Genomic DNA, 25,302 nt, shown 5'->3' on the forward strand with positions numbered 1-25,302 from the left:
ATCACTCCCAAGAAGCTCACACACGCACACGGAAGAACTTCCAGTATCGGAACAACAAGAAGAAGTAGTAGTTGAAGCTGGATTGTTAAGAAGGCAATGCCTTGCTCTTCCTTTGGTTCTAACGTTGGTGGTGGTGATTGCAACAACAACAACAACAACAGCAATAACAAGAAGGATGGTTCTTCTCTCTCTGATTTCAAGCTGAACGAATCCACCTTTTTGGCTTCACTCATGCCGAAGAAAGAGATTGGTGCCGATCGATTCCTCGATGCTCATCCTGAATACGATGGCCGCGGTTCTCTTATCGCTATCTTCGGTACCCGACCCGTTGACTCTTCTTTCACTACTCATTTTTCTTACTGTTTTTTGATTTTTTTTCGATTGTTAGATGTTAATAAATGAAAATAATCACGAGTTAATGAGTGTTTAGTTTAGTGCATGTTTGGATTAGTTTATTTTGCGGTTAAAATATGTTTAATTAAAATATTAATTGAAGGCGAGCCTTCTCAGTTCTCACAACTACTAGTGTTGTAGCCATGATGTAGCGCAGAGCTTTACAATACAGTTTTTTTTTTTTTTTTTTTTTAAATATTTATTGAGCTTTTGAATAAAGAACATAAGAAAAATGCCATTTTTTTAAGATTAATCACAACCAAACATGCATTTAATCTCTTTGTTTGAATGGTTTTCTCCTCTGCTTTCGAGTTAATTATGCAATTGTTTTGCATGAGGAAAATTAGTGAACTATGTAGAAATTCATTGTGAATTCGGAAAAAAAAAAGTGCTGAAATTTATTGGAGTTCGTAATTGTTGGAATAGAAAGTAAAGTAGTTGTCTCCATTTGTAATAGCATATGGTTTGGCTATTGATGTAAGTAAACACGAGTTTAGTGCAAAGAAGAGCGATGGAATTGAAAGCAGATAATCTGGTGTGTTGAACTGATAGCTGGTTGAAAATGGATTGGTTGGGCTAATGGATTATTTTTAGTGTTTTAGAAAGTTTTTTTTTTTTTATGAGGAATATTGGTGATTAACCTTTTTGTGTTGTGTCGATATTCATATATTAGGGATTTGTTGCCTTTGAATCTTTATTTGGTTTTACTCAATTTAAGTGATGAAGATACATGCGTGCTGTGTACATCATGAGGGCTATGCAAACACAGACTAAGCTTGCATTTTTACACGTCTTTACTTAGGCTGACACTTAGTCATAATTTTTATTTTTTCCGGGGGGGGGGGGGTATGTTCATTTTTCTCTGTAGAGTGTAGTGTCCTTCCATGAAATCTAACTTGCTTCCATTTATGAATTATAAATTTTGCATTTTTACACAGACTAAGATTTTTTAGTTGCAATAACTATGTTGCTTGGTGCCCATCTAATTTGGTGCTACTAAAATGTTTTAGAGTAATAATTATGTTGCTTGTATTCTTATGTTTGTTTTTGTTATGCTATAGTTGGATGTGTTTGCGGGTTATATGACATACTTGTTCATTCATTAGATCTTCTTGTTTATAGATTCTGGTGTAGACCCGGCTGCTGCTGGATTACAGGTTACGTCAGATGGGAAACCAAAAGTTCTTGATGTCATTGATTGGTAAATATAAACTTACTTCATGTTGGATTTTTATCTTATAATTGTTTTGAGTACCAATAAATATATGATACCTTTTCGTTCTTCAGCACTGGGAGTGGAGATGTTGATACCTCAAAGGTGGTGAAGGCTGATGCTGATGGTCGTATTTGTGGGGCATCAGGTTAGTGATAGGGAATACTAAGCGCCTGTAAATAGAAACAATTATGGTGAGACATTTCTTAGTATATTGTAGTAGTTGCTTCATAAAAGAAAACTACATGCACAGCTTATGATGAACTAGCTCCTTGTCTAGGGTTGAAGCTTGATCATTGTTATTATTTTTGAATAGCCTAAAGAAAAATAATGCTATACATATTAGTAAAATTATATTAAACTTAGCCAAAAAATAAAAGAAAAATAATGAATAATTATATATTACATACCAACCTGAAGAGATAAAAGAACAAAAATTTATAGTTGTCCTTTAAGAGAGTTGTGCCTGTCTTTTGACTTTGAGAATTTCTTTACCTCTTTATGCTGGGCTCTATGTTTTCCTGGACATATGTATCAGTATAAGGTTTCTGGGAGGCCAAAATGATAAAGTTGTGGAGGCCAACTCATATTTTAAAATAAATTACATTTATTTAAACAATAATACTATATATAATTTAAAGTATTTTACTTCTTTAAAAAAATAATGTAAAGGATTTTAATTGATGTTGATGTTGAAGGCTATGGCCTCTACATGTGAACTATTGAAGCTTTGCTTTGGTGCTTATTATCAATCTTAAATTTGAAAGGATCAGTGAAGTGACTATTTGGAGGCTTTTCATACTTCTCATTTTAAAATGTGAAATGATGGCTGAAAATAAAACTATTACACTGAATAGGGAAATCTAAGAACAAATTGATACCCCTGATCATTTGTGAGTTAAAGAAGTTATTTCTAGTGTTCCTCAATAGACTGACATGTTATGAATACAAGGGCATGGTTTCTTTCAATTTTGTTCTATTGTTTTCAAAATCATTTCTGCAATATAAAATTCAAAAACAGTTTTGAAGAACAGAATTAAAATTTGTTAAGATAAATGTTGAGATATATAAAACCATTAATGTAGCCTCACCCAATAGCTTAAGCTTTTGGGTTGAATTGGTTCTTTACATGGTATCAAAGCCTCGGTGTACCGGGTTCGATCCTCACCGTCCCCCACTTTCTTTCTAGTGGAATTTCTTTGTTCGTACAGGTAGGTGGGCCTGTGCATTGTCCACCCTTCAAATCCAGTGAGCTCTCGTGTGAGGGGGCGTGTTGAGATATATAAAACCATTAATGTAGCCTCACCCAACAACTTAAGCTTTTGGGTTGAATTGGTTCTTTACAATAAATTGTTCTCATTTAATTTTAGAGTGTTCCATTTAAGCTTTTAATTACAAAACTGCCATTAATGAGTGTTCCATTTTTTTATTGTTTTCAGAATAATAATTTTAAATTACAGTTCTTGTTTTCTTTGTTTTAAAAACACCTTCCCTGTTCTATTGTTTTGGAAAATCATCATTCCACATAGTTTAATTATTATTATTTTTTAAAAACAAAAAAGTGTTTTTGGAAACAGAAACCAAACAGGCCCTTAAGTTTACCTCCTCCAACTATTCCGATGAAGCATTTCTTTCTTTTTTGTTCCCCCCCCCCCAACAAATCCCCCAGTATTTTTTTGCGCCTTAGCATGCACATATCTCTTAACTCCAGTGCTTGTTTCTTCCTTTGTTTTTCCTTCATTCTTGTTAGTCAAGGGAAATGAGCCATTGAGTTATTGTGCTTAGATGTTCATAACAAATGTTGTACAGGAGCATCTTTGGTTATCAATACTTCATGGAAAAATCCTTCTGGTGAATGGCATGTGGGTTATAAATTGGTTTATGAGCTCTTTACGGAAGATTTGACTTCTCGGTTGAAGGTAGTGTTTCTGTTTTATGAAATATTTTAGTTTCTATTTAGGCCTCTTACCTCTGGTTAATTGATCTAATTTCCGTTTTCTCCTCCTGAAATGTTGCTTGGCAGAAAGAAAGAAAGAAAAAGTGGGATGAGAAAAACCAGGATGAAGTTGCTAAGGCTGTAAAACAGCTTGATGATTTTGATCAGGTTCATTGGAAAATTTAATTGATTCTTCTTACATATGCTAGAATGGTAGAAACTCAAATTACATTTGATCTACTCATAACTCTTTGGCATCTTATTTAGTAGGCACCACATATTACAGGGGCAAGCCGTTCACGTGTTTTCTTTATGCTGTTGCATTTCTTTTTATCTTAGTATTTTCTTCCATGTCCTGTTGTATTTGCATGCATCAATTAGTACTGGTCTTGGTAAGAGCAAAAGAAAATTCTCCTCTTCTTTTCATATTCCAGCCTGCTATATTTATATTTTCTTTAACGTTCTTTTTGGAAGTACTCATTAAAAGTAGTGCCTCTTATGCCTTATGAACAGAAGAGAAGAAAATAAAATAATTAAAATATTAAACAGAGCCTATGAATATGCATATAAATTAGCACTATGAAATGTACTATTATCTCCTTCCGGATGCTTATTTACCAAGATGGAATTTGTATTTGATTGACTGTAATTTCCAATCTTATTACCTGCTCAAGTTGCAGATAATACTAGCTATCACCCATCTCTAGATATAATGTGGTTGTTTTGCAACTTTTTATATTATATCTTCTTATTCCATGTAACTCAATACATGATGATGCATTTTCTAGCAACACATCAAAGTGGAGGATGGCAAACATAAAAGGGCTCGTGAAGATCTCCAAAATAGGCTTGATATTCTTAGAAGGCAATCTGAGGTGGGTGCTGAGCACGTCACATTACTTTGTTGCTCTTTGACTACAGCTTTTCCAGTCCTTTCCAGTCCTTGAAATAGGAAATGAGTAATTTATTTTAATTTCTATTTAGTTATAGTGAAATGATGATATATATAGAATTATTGTCACTATGTGAAATAATGTTGGAAGCCTTTGCAGAAACAATGAAATTCATGTTTCTTCTCTCTTTCTTGAAGACTCAAAACTAAAAAGACACATTTATACTTGTGCTTTTGTTCCTACCCAAAATTTTGTCAATTGAAATTTCTTACTTTTAAAAGGAAATGATGTTTTATGCTTTAGAGCTATGATGATAAAGGGCCTGCCGTAGATGCTGTTGTCTGGCATGATGGAGAGGTCTGGAGGGTTGCTCTTGATACACAGAGTCTTGAGGATGATCCAGATTGTGGGAAGCTTGCTTACTTTGTGCCCTTAACTAATTATAGGTACATTTAGGTGCCGGTGTCAATATTTATTCTGTTAATCTTAGTTGATAGCTTTTGTGCAGATATGTCTCATGAAATTGGCAGATACTTGTGTTTTGGGTAACAATTTTCCTACCCCAAACAGCCTTACTTCTCTTGTCACTGCATATAGCGCAATTTAAAAACCATGATGTCCTTTTGATTCATGACTTCTTTTCTTGAGTTATTCCTACTTCAACAAAACGCGACTGTAATGGTTGTATATATGAAGATGTATACTGTTGAGATATATAAAACCATTAATGTAACCTCATCCAAAAGCTTAAGCTTTTGGGTTGAATTGGTTCTTTACATGGTATCAGAGCCTCGTGTCCCGGGTTCGATCCTCGCCGCCCCCCCCACTTTCTTTCAAGTGGAATTTCTTTGTTCGCACAAGTAGGTGGGCCTGTGCATTGTCCACCCTTTAAGCCCAGTGGGCTCTCGTGTGAGGAGGCGTGTTGAGATATATAAAACCATTAATGTAACCTCACCCAAAAGCTTAAGCTTTTGGGTTGAATTGGTTCTTTACATATACCATATCTTAGAAATAAATAATTGAAAATGTTATATGATTTGAATGGTATGGACACTTAAGTGAGTTGTTTTTCTGTTTTTTGAAACAATATGACACTTTTATGTTATGCACAAACAGTGTTTTTTATTTTTTATTTTTTATTTTTTTTTGGGGTTGTACAATAATATTGAACAGTTTGGATGACATTATGCAAACAGTACATCTCAATTTATTTGGTTTCTCTACTCTATGGGTTTTTAGATTTCTTACCAGTTTACGTGTAACTGAAAAAAAAAGTCATATAGGTAACATTATTATTTCCTAGAAAAGGAGCAACCTAGCAGTTAAGTAAAAACATCCCAGTGGTTCTCTACCTATATTATAGTAGAGATGTTTCTGAATTACTTTATTATATTGCCATTGAAGAAATTCATGTGCTTTATATTGAAGTCATTATCATTTAGTTCTAACTAGAGTAGTATCTATTAAAATCATTAGTGATTTCAATGCTAACAATCATAGCCTCTTCTTTCAGGACTGAGAGGAAGTATGGTGTCTTCAGCAAATTAGATGCTTGTACATTTGTTGTTAATGTCTATAATGATGGGAATGTCTTAAGTATTGTAACAGACTGTTCTCCCCATGCGACCCATGTTGCTGGTATAGCTACTGCTTTCCACCCGAAGGTACTGATGTATAAAGTTTATCCAAATAGTGCAATTCTTATGAAGAACAGTATACCTTTTGATATATGCTATGTTGTTAGGAGCCCTTGTTGAATGGAGTTGCACCTGGAGCACAATTAATATCTTGTAAAATTGGGGATTCTCGCTTAGGTTCAATGGAAACTGGAACTGGTTTGATTCGGGCACTTATAGCTGCTGTAGAGGTGCTTCAAATGATTTTTCCTCTTTATATGCGTATCCTGCATATTCCGACAACTGAAATATGATTTGTCTTTGATATTTGTGTGTCTGATGAACTAAGTTGTTATTTAGTGTTTATAACATCTGGCACAAGTAAGACTTTCAGTGATGGCCATTTCACATTTCTTTTTCAGCATAAATGTGATCTTATCAACATGAGTTATGGCGAAGCAACATTACTGCCAGACTATGGACGCTTTGTTGACCTTGTCAATGAAGTATTTTCTTGGACTTTAATCTGGACTGGTAGTTCTGTCTTTTCTTTGTCATTTTCCATTCTCTAAATTCTAGATGTTTCGGATGATTTAATTCTAGGCGGTGAACAAGCATCGTGTGATATTTGTGAGCAGTGCTGGTAATAGTGGGCCAGGATTGAGCACTGTTGGTGCACCTGGTGGTACATCTTCAAGTATCATAGGTGTTGGTGCTTATGTTTCTCCTGCTATGGCTGCTGGTGCACATTGTGTTGTTGAGCCTCCATCAGAGGGTCTTGAATATACTTGGTATTTGCTTCTCTTGAAACTTTCTATTTGGATGACTTCATATACCCTTCTATATTTGATTTTATTCTTCTGGTTTTGCATCATTATCATTGCATGATTGATGGAAAGAACTTTGCAGGTCTAGCCGAGGACCAACAGCTGATGGAGATCTTGGTGTCTGTGTCAGCGCTCCTGGGGGTGCTGTTGCCCCTGTTCCTACTTGGACTCTTCAACGGCGTATGCTCATGAATGGGACATCAATGGCATCACCATCAGCCTGTGGAGGAACTGCATTAATCATAAGTGCAATGAAGGTTCTTCGATGTGGTTCTGTTGCAGCTTATCTTATTTAGTTGGTATTACTTTGCACACGTATCTATAGTTTTCTGATTTATATGATCTGCATGTAGGCTGAGGGAATTCCTGTGAGTCCATATAGTGTGAGGAAGGCTCTGGAGAATACTTCAGTTTCCATAGGTGATTTACCTGAGGATAAATTATCCACTGGACAAGGACTTATGCAAGTTGACAAGTTAAATAATTTTCCCAGTCTATACTTTCCTGGAATTTTATTAAATTGTAATTTTGCAAGATTTGTATTGACTTAAATCATGTACTTCATGACAGGGCTTTTGAATATATACAGAAGTGTCAAAATATTCCGTGTGTTCGGTATCAAATAAACATCCAGCAATCTGGAAAAACAAGTGAGTTTTATTTCTGCCATGGACATTTCTCCTTCCCCTTATATGTAACAAAAGGAAGGAAAGATATTATCTTTTGGCCTTCCTTTATATTTGTGACTGTAGAAAGTGTTGTGTGTTAGTACTATATGAATATGTTAGATATAAAACCATTTATATGCCTTCAACCAACAACTTAAGCTTTTTTGGTAATTGGTTCATGATATGGTTTATGAGTAAGTGGTCGAGAGTTTGATCTTTGTTCCTTCATTCTTCTAATAAAGCAAGTTAAATTTTAGCACAAAGTAGCGTGGGCTTGTGCATTGCCTGAGGGGCTCTTGCTTTAGTGGCATGTTAGATATAAAACCATTCATTCGCCACCTAACATGTTAAACTTTTGGGATAATTGGTTCATGACACTAGATTAAGTTACTTGGGTACAAATAAAATGGCTTGCTGGACATTCTGTTATGTATAGTGAATATTTTTGTCCAATAAGAATGTGAATTTGTATATAGGAAAATGAACTTTTCTTGCCTAGAATTGAGTCTTAACTTCCTTGCTCCACTCTAAAATTGGTAATAAAGTTACATTGGAATGCAAAACACATGACAACCTATCTGGCAGGATTAAGAAAGAAAATTCTAATGATGGCCTAAAGAAGTGCTATATATGTTTAAACAATCATGTCTGTATAATATTGCATGGCAAAAAAATAGTAGTATTGACTTATGAGAAAGTCAATATTTCTTTCATCTTTGAATAATTGCTGCATTGCCCATGGATAAGTAATCTGACTAATCAGATGACTTGATTCACAGTCAAGGCTAGAAAAACAATGACATTAAACTAAGAGCATGCTTTTGAAACTGGCAAACTTCATCCTTTTGTACGATTGCTAATGGCAGATCCTTCATCACGGGGCATCTACCTTAGGGAGGCGAGTGCTTGCCGGCAATCTACTGAGGTAAGATCATTCATAAATTTTGCATGTATCGCTGCATTGATGATCAAAATATATTTGATCACGTCTTCAAAACTAGTAAAATGAATTAAAGGTGGGAAAACCAGTTACTGTTGACTTGGATCCAATCTTGTTTAACTCTTCTGGATCAATTCAAATGATGAGAAATTAAAGAATTGATAATAATACACTAGTTTACATTCCTTGTTTAGATTATAATGAAAGAACAAAATTACTGTTCCTAGAAATTCTATTTGGTAAAAAATGGTGAGGAGTTATGTGATGAAATTTGGTAACTCCCTTTGCACATTCGTTCTTGCCGTGGTAGCAAATATCATAAATGTAATATGGATTAGTTCTATTGAATTAGTAGAGAGAAATAGACAGGAAAAATGTAAAGGGCTGTAGCATGAAACACGGGAATGGATCCTCTCATATTAAAATTTCACATGATTTGGTCACGTGAAATTTTTGTGTCTATTTTTTTCTTCATTAATGATAATTGGACCCCATATATTTAATGCATGTGAAGAGAGAGATAGATAAACACATGGAAGTTTTAATATAAGAGGATCCACTGCCATGAAACACACATGGACTCTAGCCCACACTTCTAGTTATTTTAGATGGAAGAGTACACAATAGTAGATTGTTTTATCAGACTTCTAATTAATAACAACCTGTCAATTATAGTCAATCACCCATTTAATTTGGATGGCTTATCTCACAATACATTTTGATCCATATATTAGATTCGCCAATTTTTGTAAGTGCCTTCTATTGTTGCTTCTATTTTACCAAAATTATTCATATACTAATTTTTTTATCAGCTGCCAGCAAATTTTAGTGTGAGCCCTTAGTAATTTTTCAATTGGAATTTCCCCCCCCCTCCCCAACTTATGGTTGCACTTGTTGACAGTGGATAGTGCAAGTTAATCCAAAATTTCATGAAGATGCCAGCAACTTCGAGGAATTGGTTCCATTTGAGGAGTGCATTGAGTTACGTTCTACTGCAAAGACTGTTGTGAAGTTCCCTGACTATCTCCTGCTCACCCATAATGGTCGAACCTTCAAGTTAGTCTGCTTTTATTAACCATTATCTTTTCAGTCTTAGCATATATTGCCATAAGTTTTCATTAAATGTGTTGCTAAAATAGTATTTTCCCTTACATAACTTTTTTGTAATAAATTGAAATTACTTCGTACTTGATTATTATTACTTTAGTATTAATTTATGTTAGATGTATGGGGATGTTTCCATTAGTCTTATTGTTTAGTTCTGCATCTTTGGCTTTGTGTTATTATTTAATATTATTTTGTGCAGCTGTAAAAGCTTGTAAAACAAGTTCTCTGTACTTAATTAAATTCAGTGCAGTGTCTGAACAAGACACGAGCTTCATTCTTTGCCTTTGGATTTTTCTCTTTCTGGTAATAATTCAAGAGTTATTTGGATGCACTAAAAGTTATCCATCATGGAATACTTACCATGTGGCATGTGCACGGCTTCTGTGTTTGCCTGGATAATGCCAATCCTTCCTTCTTGAGTCAAACATTTCCATTGCTTATCCCTTTGGGGGAAATTTGTGAAGCAATCTTGTTTCATGTTAATATAATTTTGTATTTTAATCTTCAACTGTCATTAGGTCATGTAAAGTATTTTGTTCCCAGTGTTAGAAAATAGGCAGGCATAGACAGTTTCGAAGAAAACAAGCCGGTATACTATGTACAATTCATAAATAAGCACTTCTATATGCAAAATTTAGAAAATAAAAATAGAATTGTTAACCATGCTCAAAGAATAGCTAATAGTTGAACAAACATATATTAACCATAAATTTTGACCTCGGATAATTTCTCCTCTAAAAGGGAAGTTGTTCACTGGGACTTTCTAAATTGGCATTCCCCCTATAGATCAGAGTTCCTCATTGGAAAGATGGGAAATATCTTAAGATGATTGTGTTATGGCCTGCTGCACAATCAATCTCTATCTAACCTTTTCATGGTGAAATTTTGCATATCTTAATAAGTAATTTTGAAGAAGATACGGTGCAATCTAATTTGTCTAAATTCTAAGTAACTCTTTCTGATGCCTTACACAGTAATTGATTTTTGTTTTATTTTTTTTATTTTTTTATGCATGTTTACTGAGGGAATATAATTTATTGCTGTTGGGTTATCTGTAGACAAACATATCAATAATATGTTTAGCCCACATTTTTGCATCCTAGGAATTCATTTACTGAACTTAAGAAACTATTGTAGTATTATATTACAAAACGTTAAGTTACAGAGATGCTGATCCTTCTATATACACTTATAAGCACTGCATGCTTTTTCCTGAGGTAATAATTCTATTTTAATGTCTTGGGCTTCTGAAATTTTTTTCCTACTATCTTCTTCATTCTTTAATGGCCACATCTTGAAGCCGTTGTTATACTGAGATGTAGTTTTTCCATCAACGGACTATGGGGTCTGTTTGAATTTCATTTTGTTTTCCAGTTCTTCAAAACTGTTCTGCAAATAAATTTTGAAAAAAAAAAAAAAAACTCATTTGAATATAGTTGGATCTTAAGTTCTCAAAGAGTTGGATTTATTTACAAAAAGTGCCATTAATGAACCTTCCTAATTACAAGATTGCCACCGTGAAACAATTTAAAATTGAAAAAAATTAGATTTATTTACGAAAAAGCCATAAATGAATCTTCATATTTATAAAACTGCCACTGCAAAAACAATAAAAATCATAAAACAATTTTTGAGAACATCTCTAAGTTTTCAAATTTTGGTTTTAAAAATTAAAAACAGTTATTGTTTTGGGAATTATTTTTACAAAACAACAGTTTGCAAACAATTTCTTTTTTTTTGGTTCTAGAATCTAAAATACTGTTTTTAAAAATAGAAATCAAATAGTCCCTATGTTTCTTTTGTTCGCTATTCTTTTTGTTTTCCACTGAGTTTCTGTTGAATGATGTTAATGTGTAGTTTTGTTTCCTTAAAGGCTTGCAAGTTGTTTTGTTTCACTTTTAGTGTAGTTTCGGATTCTTCCAATCTATCTGATGATTTTCATTATTAATTCTTTTTTATTTCAATTGAGTTTCTGTTGAGTGATGTTAATGTGTAGCTTTATTTTCTCAAAGACTTACAAGTTGTTTTCCTTTAATTTCAGTGTAGTTGTGGATCCTTCCAGTCTATGTGATGGTCTTCATTATTATGAGGTCTATGGTATAGACTGCAAAGCTCCTTGGCGTGGACCGCTTTTCAGAATTCCAATTACCATAACAAAGGCCAAGACTGTAATTAATCAGCCTCCACAAGTTTCATTTACAAAGATGTTATTCCAGCCAGGTGTGCAATAGTTAATTAAGTTACTTGAAATTTAGAGAGTAAACTAGATACTATGAAATTGTGTTTATGGAGCAGTCCATACACTCCGTCTATATATTAGTGTTGGTGTTAACTAATTATGATGATTCTATCCTAGAAATATATAATTGTAATTGATTATTACAATATACCTAAGATGTTCTAACACTCCTCCACATGCTAAGTTTGTCACATATATAGTTGACTCGAGGACCTCTAAGAGCCTTAAAGAAAAGGTCTACAAGTTGATCATTGAAGTGTACAAATGCCGTTGTGGTCTCCTTGGACTGAATTTTTCAATTAATCTTAGTGTGTTTAGTCCTTCAATGGAAGACAATATTTGAAGATATATGTGGTACATCCTCATTGTCACATATAAGTTTCATCGGTTATGGTTCGCAAATGTTCAATTCTTTGAGCAACTGTTATAACCAAATGAGTTCACAAGTCGTAGTTCCTATTGCTTGATACTTAGCTTCTGCTCTTGATTTGACAATCACAGTTTGCTTCTTGCTTTTCCTCGACATTAGGTTTCCTTCAAAAAGGACACAATATCATGAAGTAGAGCCTCCCCAGCATCTGTGTAACCACAAATTTTCACATGTCCCTTATCTTCAAATAATAGTGTTAGAGAATAATATAAACCATTAAAAAACCCCTCACCCACCAGCTTCAACTTTTGGTTTGAATTGGTTCTTTACATGGTATCAGAGCCTTGGTGTCCCGGGTTCGATCCTCGCCACCTTTATTTTCTTTGTGGAATTTCTTAGCACAGGTAGGCTGGGCTAATGCATCATCCACCTTTTAAGCCCAATGGGCTCTCTTGTGAGGGGACATGTTAGAGATATATAAAACCATTAATGTAGCCTCACTTAATAACTTATACTTTTGGGTTGAGTTGGTTCTTTATATGGTATCAGAGTCTCAGTGTCACGATTTCGATCCTTACCGCCCCTCATTTTCTCTTGTGAAATTTCTTAGAACAGATATGTGGGCTTGTGCATTGTCCACCCTTCAAGCCCAGTGGGCTTGAAAGGTGAGGGGGTGTGTTAGAGAATAATATAAACCTTTAAAAAGCCCCTCATCCACTAGCTTAAGTTTTTGAGTTGAATTGGTTCTTTACAAATAGTAAGTCTCTCCTTGGTGTTTCTTTGATGTATCAAGTATGTCCAGCAATAACATGCCAATCATGGTCACATACATGGAACTCATAGCAAAGGAAATATATGGTTTGTTAATGTGAGGTAAGTTAATTTCGCAATTAATCTTCAATAATGACTTGGATTTGATAAGATCCTCTTGTCCTGGTAGAAGTTTGATGTTTGGATTCATATCAATGGGTTCACACCCTAGCATGCCAGTTCTTTCTCAAAGAAAGAATAGATTAAAAAAAGAAATTTGATGGAGAAAGCCGGTCATAACTAAGAAAAGAATAAAGTGGATGAGGATTATGAATGGATCATTTACCTTTTCTGAAAGCAATTGATGGACTGTCTAACATCGGAGCCATGGTAGAGGGAACGATTGGGGAAAGAAGCGAGTGACCAGGAACATTCTTTAACATATGACTGGCATTGATGGACGGTTGAGGTTGATGTTGATAAGTTATGAGAAGACAAGATGGATGCGGGATAGACTTAGGACTATAGTCACTATAAGAAGCCGAAGAAGCAACATAGAAAGATATAAGGATAGTATCAACCTGAGACACTTGTGTTTGTGAAGGATAATATTTTTTCCGAAATTGGTGACGTCAACAAACATGACATGTCGATTGAGATTGAAAGACTAACAACAGTACCCTTTTTGAAGACCAAAATATTCAAGGAACAAACACCTGAAGGCTTTTGCATTGAGTTTGTCCTTTCGTGGAGTAAGATTATAAATAAGACAGGTTTAACCAAAAACATGAGGAGGCACTTGGTAAACAAGATCATTGGGAAGTAATGTATTGCGAGGAAAGTTGTTATCTTACATAGAGGAGGGTATGCAATTTATTAGATGTAAATATTTATTATTTTGTTTACTGAAAATAAAATAAAATATTTACCATTATATTTTCAAATTGAAAATCTCTTATACACTCCAGTGAGATTTATTCGGTATCCATTTTTAATTTTTATTATATCATTTTGGTAAAACATCGATCAATTTTTCATAATATGTAATGAAATTTCAAATATTATAGATGTCGGAGCGTGTCAGAGTGTCGGGGAGTGTCAGACACTTCATTTCAGGTTTTTTGAAGTGTCGGTGCTACATAGGCCACAACTAACTATTTTGGTGCCATTAGCAAGGGTAATTGTAGGAATGTTATAAGAGTAGGGAAATTAGAGAAGATCTTTATTGCTACATGGATGATTGAGAGATGCAAGCAATGAGTTTATTTGTTTGTTAAACAAAAATGGTCACACTAATAGTAGATGATGCTGTCTAAGTTGGAGGAAAGTTAGCAGTTGATTCAGATCTATAATTAGCTGATCCAATTAATCTCTGAGACGTAATGGACGGGACATCGATATTGGTGAGCACTATGGAATTCTTGTCCCCTGAACCCAGGGAAAGAATCTCATAAACATCGGAACTGTCCCCCATTGCAATAACTCAAAAGGGGTTCAGCAAATGGGAAAAGAACTGTTGGTAGGATGATTGTTGGCAAGATCTGGACAACACCAAAACTATTGTTCAACAAACACCAAAAGAGTGGGACCCACATCCTGAAACGTCCTAAGATTGTTGAGGTAGGAGAATGAAAGGCTTGTGCATAGATTTTGGATAGATCTATGCAAGAATGACGCTGGAAAAGCAAGTGATGCGCCCTCATGCCCTGGCACATGGAGAAGCAAATGCTGATGGGCATTGAGTATTTGGATAGCTCGAACAGTAGCTTCTAATTCTGTGGTTGAGAAGTTGGTTGGAAAAGTTTTGCGATAGTCGAAAAGATGAACGATTTTGAATGTATGCTAGAATAAGGCGCGACAGAGTGGGCTTGCTGGTACTGAGGTGCAATGAAGAGGTGGAGACAATTCTAAGATGGTATATGAGACAAATGTCTGTTACTGTAAAGAACCAATTCAACTCAAAAGCTTAAGCTATTGAATGTATCCCTCACACGAGAGCCCACTGGGTTTGAAGGGTGGACAGTGCACAGGCCCATCTACCTGTGCGAAGAAAGAAATTCCACTAGAAAGAAAGTAGGGGGCGATGAGGATCGAACCCGGTACATCGAGGCTCTGATACCATGTAAAAAATCAATTCAACCCAAAAGCTTAAGTTATTGGGTGATGCTAATGGTTTTATATATCTCAACAGTTACGACCACAACCTCTATTGCGTGAGACAAGATTGTGGTTCCCATTGTTGTGGGTCACATATTTGAGAATATTGGATAAAAACGGAGTTGAAAACACAAAATAAATGAGAGAGAGGCTAGAAGTCATGCAAACTGAGTACCCACTGCCGGAGGAGGGCAGATCTGAGCAGTAAAGGTCACCTGGGTGACCTGGCTTGTGGTTGATTGGAGAATGGAGGTGCATCCATGCCTGCCATGCGCGCATGTGGAGGAGTTTGTCCGCACGAATTGGACAATGGCATAGATCTGGTGATAGCGACCCTAAACAGTGATGTTCCGATCAGAAAGCTCACACGAAAATTTGCTTGTGACGGCGACAATGTTGGTTATAGGTACGACGGTCCTTGGAACAAGGTGGCAGGAGGGATATGCGGCCTAAAAGGGGTTTGCCAGAGGATGCACAATGGTAAGGGTGAGCAGCTGCTGCATAGTGGGCACAATGGAATTAGGGTTTTGTAGAAGCAAGGTTTCCTAGAACACATAGCTTTGGTACCAACTTGAAGTTAAAGAATTGTGTCAAGTTTAACCACACAAGGGTTGTATTTATAATAATAAGATACACGGTTTGGGCCTTGTTTACATGGGACAAACTAACACAACTTAAAATATACTTTTTAACAGTATACATGAGATATCACCTATGATATTCTAACAAAGTTAATCTCTATGTTTCTTTCTGCTGGTGTCTTACCTATGGTATTCTAACAAAATTTATCTCTATGCTTCTTTCTGCTGGTGTCCTACTAAGATTTAAATCCAGGATCCACACGTAATGCATTCCAACCAAAACATTTGAGCTATTGCCCTGGGCCCTTTTTTCCCCCTAATATCACAATTCTGGTGTAGTTTCTGGTATTTAGTCCTAAAATCAATTCTTACTGTGTGAGTGAGAGAGAGAATTATGATGGGGATGCTAAGAAATTTAGTAGTCTATCCATATACATATATATTATTCATGTTAGGGTGAGTGCAAGTATCGTACACATTAGCCCATTCCATATCCTAATCCTTGCCCAAATAGGCAAGCACATATACTATACACAGTCTAACACATTTAGTTATTTGATTTATATTTGTTGCATCATTAGGCCATATAGAAAGGAGATATATAGAAGTGCCACACGGTGCATCTTGGGTTGAAGCAACAATGAAAACATCAGGTTTTGACACAGCTCGAAAATTTTTTGTGGACGCTGTTCAGGTACAACTTGCTGCTTGAAACTTTGTCCAATTATGAGTTGTCCTTTTGACATATTTTCTATGTCCAGATATGCCCATTGCAAAGACCTTTGAAATGGGAGAAAGTGGAAACGTTTGCTTCACCTGGTGCCAAAAGCTTTGCCTTTAGTGTAGTGAGTGGTCAGACATTGGAACTAGTCATTGCTCAGTTTTGGTCAAGTGGCATAGGGAGTCATGAGACTGCCAGTGTGGATTTTGAGGTAACAGAATTCCTATTTATAAGATAAATTTGTTTTCTCCTCCAGGATATTTGGATAGATTTTGCTGCTTTTTTTAATAAAGTGAAAAATATTCTAGTTTATGAATTGCAAGGTACATGATGATTGTTCCTATATCTTTTAGTAGTTGATCTTGATGATGTATCTCAATTCCTTTATATTTCTTTGGCTTGTTGTGTTGTTGGATAATGGTTGATAATTTGCTATTTTTCATCTATTCAACACTTCAGGGAGCTTAGACAACAAATAATGAAAAGATTGAACAGAGAAGGCCGTAGTTAAGTCTAAAAAGGAATAAACACATTGTTTTGTCCTTCCTCATGGCTTAGTATGTTTATGCTTGTTCTTTCATATGTGTAAAGAACCATTTGAATCCAAAAGCTTACACTGTTACTTAAAGGCCACAATAATGATTTTATATTATGTTTTTCTAACACACCCCATCAAGAGCTTCTTGGGCTTAAAGGGTGGACATGCACAGGCCCCACATACCTATGCTGAAAAACTCTACAATATTTAATTATTTATTAATAAAATGGGGAAGTGAGGATCAAATTCGTAACTACTTGGTCACGGAAGCTTTGTTAGCTTGTAAGAATCAATTCAGGTTAAAAGCTTAAATTGTTATGTGAAGGCTACATTAATGGTTTTATATTATCTCTCTAATAATATGATTGCATCCTCTGAAGAAAGCATGATATGATTTTCATTTGTGAATGATATTATTATTTTTATTTTTTTGCCTGTGTGATCTTTGTTGACAAGCGAGGATGTGATGTGATCATTCTTATTGAGGATAAAGTCTTGCTATTTACATATGTTATGGAACCAACTCTACTAAAAATCGGATTTGTTTGGTTAAAGCGCATGAATAGTTTTATATTACATCTCCAATACACTCTTCACATGAGAGTCCTTTGGCCTTGAACCGTGACCTATGCACGATTCATTTTGAAGTTTAATTCTTTTGTGAGAAAAATGGAGGTGGTAAGGATTGAATTTTAGACTATTCGGTCATAGAGGTTTTGATTGATACCATATTATGAATCGACTCCCCCCAAAACTTAAGTTGTTAGGTTAAAACACATAAATTGTTTTATATTATATATTTAACAAGTAAAAATTCTAGGTTGTATTTCATGGTATAAAAGTCAATCAAGAAGAAGTAATGCTAGATGGTAGTGAAGCACCAGTCAGAATTGATGCTGAAACACTACTGGTATCTGAGGAACTTGCACCCGTGGCAATTCTAAACAAGGTTATCTTTTTAAAGCTTGTTTCTTTTTCCTTTTTGTTCTACTCTGTTATGCTTGTATAGGGGATACCAATGTGGTTAACCTGTTTTCACAATGTATATTAAAATTGCAGATTAGGGTCCCATATCGACCAGTAGATTCTAAGATTTGTGCACTTTCAACAGATCGTGACAAACTTCCCTCTGGAAAGCAGACACTGGCTATGACTTTGACGTGAGTTATAAAATTCCATTACTGTGTCATTTGTCTGCGAATCATTTAGATGGCCTTTTCTCAGTATTCTGATTTTGCAGCTACAAGGTCAAATTGGAAAGTGGAGCTCAAGTTAAACCTCAAATACCATTGCTAAATGGCCGGATATATGACACAAAATTTGAGTCTCAATTTTATATGATTTCTGACTCAAATAAGGTATATTAATATTGAGTTGTTATTTTTCTTCTGGAGATGTGTGGAATAGTTTTAATTTTTTTTTTTAGTCAATGGTAGGAATAATAAGTTGCATGTAACTTGTGTCGTATTTAGACATGCTGATTTTTATTTTGTTTATTATGCCAAATTACCGTTTGAGGAATTGTAATACCCTGTTAGTAAGGAACCACAAGTAGTGGGGTATATAACCCCTATTGGGTGATATCATGTGCGTGTTAGTGTATAATAGATATGGCTGAGTTCTATTTTCCAAATGTTTTTCATATAATGGCGGTGTTTATTGGTGGAACCCAACATCTTTTTTATTTTGGTAACTCTTTATTTGCGGGTATATAACCCCTATTGGGTGATATCATGTGCGTGTTAGTGTATAATAGATATGGCTGAGTTCTATTTTCCAAATGTTTTTCATATAATGGCGGTGTTTATTGGTGGAACCCAACATCTTTTTTATTTTGGTAACTCTTTATTTGCTTCATATAATTTATCTCTCTTTTTCTTTTTCACTCTTCTGATTATAGCGCATATATTCAAGTGGAGATGTCTATCCAAGCTCTTCAAATCTTCCCAAGGGAGAATATGTTCTACAGCTATATTTGAGGTACATTACTCTTTTCGAGCATATATTCTGGATGAGTGCCCATAGTAGTTTGTTCCCAGTGGATCTTGCTGTAGATCTGATGACAGTTATTAACTTACTATGAATTTGTATATTTTGAAATTATAGGTAGTAATTGAACACTAGTAGTGGCCTAGTATTGTTTAGAGGACTTGGGAAGCTTGATTTAGTTATTAATACTTGCAACAAGAAAGCTAGCATTTGCATTTCAAGTGGAATAATTAAGTTCATATAAGATTTATATGTAAAGGTGTGTTTGTCCTCTACATTCATAATAATTTATTCGTTTCAGGCATGACAATGTACAGATTTTGGAAAAGATGAGGCATTTGGTGTTATTCATTGAACGAAATTTGGAAGAGAAGGTAGTTCATCGTATCAGTTTTATGTTTTTCACAAGTGTTCAATTGCTGCTGAAGTCTATAAGAGCTTTTCTATTATGGTTCAAGGTTTCTGAATTAGCATTATATGAGTATATGACTCTTGATAAAGTTGGGGTCGCCTTATGTCATATTAAGCGGAGAGTTTATTGGAAATATGATTAGATAGTGTTTTTACTAGCATGTTACAACTTACAATTAGGTGGGGATGGCTAAATTGATCTGATGATGTCATAGGCGTAGATGTGCTCAAATTGGTGAAAATTTGCCAGGAATTCTAAGTATTGTTATCTCCCATTAATTTATTCTTATGCTTGAAAATAATTTATAATTCTGAGTTAGACATGCCTCCATCCAATAATGCTTCGTACCTGTATAGGGTAAAAATCTATATACATTAGTAATTTCAGATTATACGCATTCTTTCTTTTTTATTATTTAATTATTATTTATGATTTTGTCTTTGATTCCAGGATGTCATCCAGTTAAGCTTTTTCTCTCAACCTGATGGCCCTCTGCTGGGAAATGGTTCTTTCAAATCCTCTTTGTTACTTCCAGGGTACGTGATTGGGTTTCTAGTCCAAACTTCTTTAAATTTTAAATTTCTTCTTGTGATGTGGTGTTGATTTTTCTTATTGATAGTATGAAAGAAGGAATATATTTGGGTCCACCACCAAAAGAAAAGCTTCCCAAGGTACATGTTTCTCCAATGTTAACCTTTTAGATATTGACAGTGATAGGAAGTAACAACTTTTACGATATTTCTGCAGAATTCTCCACAAGGATCTGTATTGTTAGGGGCAATTTCATATGGGAAGCTATCATCTGCTGATCAAGGGGAGAATAAAAATCCAGAAAAGCACCCTGCGTCGTATCGGATTTCATACGTAGTTCCCCCTAATAAGGTATGCTTTATAATTGCACACCCCATGATTGTAAGTGCTAGTTTGAACAAGCACCAAGCTGTGCTGTAGTTGAATCTACTATCACATGATATATGATCTAAGTTAATGTCTAAGTTATATTTGTCTTCTGTTGAAAGATTGATGAGGACAAGGAAAAAGGTACTTGCTTATCTTCCAAGAAGACTGTTTCTGAACGTTTAAAAGAAGAGGTATGTGGGTCATACTTCAGAAAAAGAGCTCCGTTTTGGTTTTAATTTTATTCTATTTCAATAATGGTTGAATATGTTCTCTTTTTGCATCTATTCTTTTCCTTAAAGCTATTGCGTTGTTATCCATGTTTTGAAGTGTCATACTTCAAAAATTGCATCACTTGAAACGTTGATAAAATGGCAGTGAACGAGGTGATTCAAGGTTAATTATGTACAGATGAAATTCACTAGTACACCTTATACTGAATTCGTTTCATCAATGAAGTCAACTATGTTTCTGGATTCAGCTCAATGGCATTATATAGAACATTTTCTAGACGTTGATTCTGTTATTTATATCCTGTACACCTTATACTGAATTCGTTTCATCAATGAAGTCAACTATGTTTCTGGATTCAGCTCAATGGCATTATATAGAACATTTTCTAGACGTTGATTCTGTTATTTATATCCTGTATTCTAGCATCTTCCATGATCTTAAACATTAAATTATAAATTGGATACGTACCCCAAAAAAAAAAAAAATGTTTGATGATTTAAATAAAGGAGGACAAATGTTGGCTATAATGAGTGGATGATGTGTACATTATTTGTTCTTTTTTGGTAAAGTGACGTGTGCATTTTTATGTCTTTAACAGTTAAGTGAGCATGTATGTATGGTATACGAATTATGAAATGAACTATTGTAATATCTTGTGGGCTTTTTTTTTTTTTTTTTTGGGTAAACATATCTTATGGACTTTAATTCTGCCTTGACTTGGCTATCGTAATGTAGATTCTATTCTATAGATTTCAGATTGCTTATCTTCTGTCTTATTGGTACTTTTGTTTTGGCTTGACTTATCCATCAGGTAAGAGATGCAAAAGTAAAAGTTCTGGGAAGCCTAAAACAAGAAACTGATGAAGAGCTCTTGGAGTGGAAAGAGCTATCTGCATCGCTTAAAGTCAGTAAAGAAAATTTAATCTTGATATCTTTAGTCTTAAATTCTATGTAATATCTTTTCTTCTGCAAGACTATTTATCTTTTACTTTTTAGTGTTTGTTAAATTGTATTTGGCTGTATATTTTCTGATGAATGTATTCAGTTGTCTATAGTACATAAATATGCTATGTTTCCTTTGCAGTCAGAATATCCAAAGTACACTCCATTGGTTGCGAGGATTTTGGAAGGTATAGTTTCTAGGAATAATATCAAAGACAAAATCTCTCATGATGAAGAGGTACGTTTTGTCGGAAGCAAAAGTTCAATATTAATTTTGGCACTTTTTCTCCCCACCCTCCCCCTCCTCTTTTATGCCCTCATCTCTCTGATTTTCCTTCCTTTTGACCATGTTTTGATTTGTACACCTTTTTGACTACTGGAATGCTAATAAGCTGGTCTCTGGAGTTTTTGGGTTTCATTGTTCTATTGGTCCTGAATTTTTTTTTTTTTTTTTAATTATCAAAAAGTTTAGTCAATAGTTTCCTATATTTTAGATATATTCTCATCTTATGGAATATATTAGAAGACTATGAACTAATACTTTAGAACTAATTTGGGAGGATGATCTACATGACGGGAACTTTTGATCCAATGATAGTTTATCATATTGACATTTGTACTGGAATCTATTTGACTATGGATATGATGATTACTTTTAACAGGTGATTGATGCAGCAAATGAGGTGATTGACAGTATTGACAGGGAAGAGTTAGCAAAATTTTTTGCACTAAAAGAAGATCCAGAAAATGAGGAAGCAGAGGTTCTTAATCTTGTCCCCAATAACTGTAGTTATTCCTATCAACCAGTTCTGAAATGGTTACTAAAGAAATATAAGATATAGATAAATCTTGTTGCTATAGGGAAGCAACTACAGACCTAAATGAGCTTAATTTCATCCTATCAATTAGAGACTAATCTCTGCTAATTAGTGTTAAAGTCAGTTGACCTACAGCTACTTATTTAGCATCTGCTGTAACTAACAAATCGCATGTGCTAAATCTAACGGTTACCATTAGGTCTTATTCAGGTAAAATGCAAGACTGGTGAGAACAAAGATTGGTTGTTCGTGATTTATGAAATTATATGCATGAATACATCTACCATACTCGTATTGTCTTGTTCTTGTTTTATGAAATTATAAGCAGCAATGCATCTACCATACTCATATTGTCTTGTTCTTATTTTATGAAATTATATGCATTATTGGTTACATTGATCTTTATTTAGTATTTGGGAATTTTCAATTAGGTTCCTACATTTTAAAAGTTTAAATTTGGTCTCTATAACTTCAAAAATTTATAATTGGGTACCTATTGATGAAGAACGGTTGAATTTAAGGACCCATTTAAAAATTTGTTAAACTATAGTGATCCAATTACAAATTTTAAAATATAGGGAACTACTCGGAAGTTCCCAATAGTATAGGAACGTAACTGAAAATTCTCAAATAGATAGGGTCCTATATATTAATTTAACCTTTTAACAATCGTTTTAATGTAAAAATTGTGCGGAAATGATTAGTGTAAACATTTTTATACACTACCCTAATCAACATATCAAATGTTAACTCAATTTTTCTTCGCAAAATTATTACAGAAGTTCATTCTATGTTGTTAAATGAATTGTATACTACCTTCACAATGCATTATTTGAGAAGAAATTTCAAGAGATTTTTGCCTCAGCATACTGCTATTTATATACATGAAAAGATAAATGCAATTTATATTTACAAGAATAATAAGGAATTGCACTATTTTCTTAGATGCTGGTGTCCCCAATGCTTCATAATTCTGTTGTTTACAAAGCTATAAAAGTTACTTTTATCATTTCTAACTGCGGTTATTTGCAATTTGTTGGCATTTAATGATCTTTCAATCATACTGTAGAATATCAGGAAAAAGATGGAGTCAACCCGTGACCAGTTAGCAGAGGCACTGTACCAAAAGGGGCTTGCGCTGGCAGAGATTGAGTCTTTAAAGGTTAGGGCTTTTATTATTTTTCTGATTATGTTGTTTAAAGCAATTATTGAACATTTTCAACTATTACAATATGAATACATGCTAAACAAAGTGAAAGAGCCATGCAGATGATACTGCAAAAGTCTGTTTCATTATCGTGTTACGTTAATAGAGGACTTGTTTTATCCTAGTAGCTGTTTAAAGCAGTAGAGCTTGAAATTATTAAAAATATCTCCAAAAGTAGGAAATATCCCTGTAAATTGGGGTCAAAATTAATTATTTTTCTCTTGAGAGCAAACCACAGGTATCATGTTGTAAATAATCTGTTGTAAAACTACATTGTTGTGATTATGATCGTTAGCGATATTGTTGTCTGGATGTAGTATGTAGCTATAAATGTCAACAGCTTTTCACTTATAATCTCCTGTGGTTAGTTTGAGTTGAGTCATATGCATTATTCGAGGAAAAAGTCTCTGCGACCCTCCTTAAATAAGTCAAATTTCGATCATGATAGTGATAACATTTGATTATTTTTTTATCAAATAAAAGTTGGCAGACTTGACTTGGTGTATATTGTCAAAGGAGGTAGATAAGTCGTCGGCGTTGGCTGCAACAGAAGGTGCAAAAAAGGACCTGGGCAATGAGCAATCTTCAGAGGATGGCAGTCACCAAGACTTGTTTGAAGAGAACTTTAAGGAGCTGAAGAAATGGGTTGATGTGAAGTCACCTAAATATGGAATCCTCTTGGTGACACGTGAGAGGCGTTCTCAAAGGCTTGGGACAGCGTTGAAGGTATTATATTTTGCTAGTCTTGTATTGGTTACTGCATGGATGATAAATCACCAATTTATGAATTACTAACAGTATCTCGAGACATTAGTGTCTACTCGAGTACGTAGACTCGTAGTTTTCTTTGCTCCTTATTGAGATTTATTTGTAAGTAGTGGTCATTGTGGTGAAGGCATGGCACTGCTTCACAGCTCATTGGCCCAGTTGTAATTGAACCAATGATAGTTAAATATATTTTATATTAATATATTAAATATAAACTAACATACAGATGAAGTAATATGAGGCAATATTCAAAACGAGGTATTTAATCTTGAAGTCTTTTTTTTTTCTTTTTAAAAAGACGCTCCAAACCAGTTTGACTGGTTTTCCACTGGCTCTTTGAACAGCCAGTTTTATGGGTTGTATGGATAAGATAGATAGTAGTTTTCTGGTTGAATCGGCCTTTCTGGTCTGATTTTTCTTATCATTCATATTATAACCTGTGTGATTAATGGATAAAACTTGTGGTGAGATAGATCATTAAATTCAGGTTATCTATAATCATGAAGCAACTCTGTTCTTTTCTGTCTTCCATGCAAGTGTATTGTTTTTGGGATGATCATAGGTGATGGGAAAGGGACTTCGGCTGGATAAATTACTAACCGTATCTGATCCTTTTCTGCCCTTGATTCAGGTACTGTGTGACATAGTCCAAGATGATGCGGAGCCTGCCAAGAAGAAGTTCTATGAACTAAAGCTCTCTTTGCTTGATGAGATTGGATGGACACATATAGCTACATATGAGAGACAGTGGATGCTTGTGCGTTTCCCTCCAAGCTTGCCCCTTTTCTAGGGCCTGCCAAACGAGAGAATGTTGGGAAGCAAAGTAAGGACTTCGGTGCAATGTCCTTTTCCTCAATAATTTGTATTTGTGGGGACAATTCATGAAACAGAGACCTTTTTACGTATGGCCTATCCTTTCCTTTTTCCACACATCTTGGCCTGGCCATCGGTCATGGTGTGGAAAATTTGCCATTCAGGTGTACTGCTAATACTTAAATGTGGCTGCCATGTCAAGGGGTTGCCAAACCCCTTTACATTAATATGATTATTACAGAATAAATATAGTTTTCACTTGTCTTTTCTCGA

General features: G+C 34.7%; 1 protein-coding gene across 4 annotated transcripts; it reads left to right on the forward strand.

The window, feature by feature from the left end:
• Positions 1-25,302, forward strand: LOC133296024 (tripeptidyl-peptidase 2). Of its 4 annotated transcripts, none has more exons than XR_009749430.1 (34): positions 1-316; positions 1,516-1,594; positions 1,681-1,754; positions 3,416-3,525; positions 3,630-3,710; positions 4,331-4,417; positions 4,739-4,881; positions 5,949-6,099; positions 6,180-6,302; positions 6,474-6,557; positions 6,655-6,842; positions 6,961-7,135; positions 7,232-7,353; positions 7,449-7,528; positions 8,413-8,471; positions 9,388-9,542; positions 11,635-11,813; positions 16,272-16,384; positions 16,452-16,622; positions 17,770-17,898; positions 18,009-18,109; positions 18,190-18,307; positions 18,850-18,929; positions 19,240-19,312; positions 19,801-19,886; positions 19,970-20,021; positions 20,098-20,232; positions 20,370-20,441; positions 21,293-21,385; positions 21,566-21,661; positions 22,086-22,184; positions 23,311-23,403; positions 23,972-24,174; positions 24,848-24,987. XR_009749430.1 is itself a non-coding variant. In XM_061494975.1 (34 exons), the coding sequence occupies exons 1-34, from the start codon at positions 97-99 to the stop codon at positions 25,004-25,006; spliced, it is 4,023 nt and encodes a 1,340-aa protein (XP_061350959.1). In that variant the 5' UTR covers positions 1-96; the 3' UTR covers positions 25,007-25,302. The 4 variants fall into 4 exon arrangements, 3 of the variants coding, with proteins under 3 accessions (XP_061350959.1, XP_061350960.1, XP_061350961.1); XM_061494975.1 differs by having other exon boundaries at positions 23,932-24,174; positions 24,848-25,302; XM_061494976.1 differs by having other exon boundaries at positions 23,968-24,174; positions 24,848-25,302.

This window comes from Gastrolobium bilobum, unplaced genomic scaffold (genome assembly GCF_033153095.1).
Source record: "Gastrolobium bilobum isolate Gb01-03AN ecotype WA unplaced genomic scaffold, APGP_CSIRO_Gbil_v1 utg48939, whole genome shotgun sequence".
Taxonomy (NCBI): Eukaryota; Viridiplantae; Streptophyta; class Magnoliopsida; order Fabales; family Fabaceae; genus Gastrolobium; species Gastrolobium bilobum.

Bases quoted from the DNA above. Each gene is read 5' to 3' on its own strand.
- LOC133296024 (XM_061494975.1), top strand. From the start codon at position 97: ATGCCTTGCTCTTCCTTTGGTTCTAACGTTGGTGGTGGTGATTGCAAC. The intron at 17,899-18,008 runs GTTATCTTTTTA...TTAAAATTGCAG, and splicing joins CCGTGGCAATTCTAAACAAG to ATTAGGGTCCCATATCGACC. The intron at 20,022-20,097 runs GTACATGTTTCT...ATATTTCTGCAG, and splicing joins CAAAAGAAAAGCTTCCCAAG to AATTCTCCACAAGGATCTGT.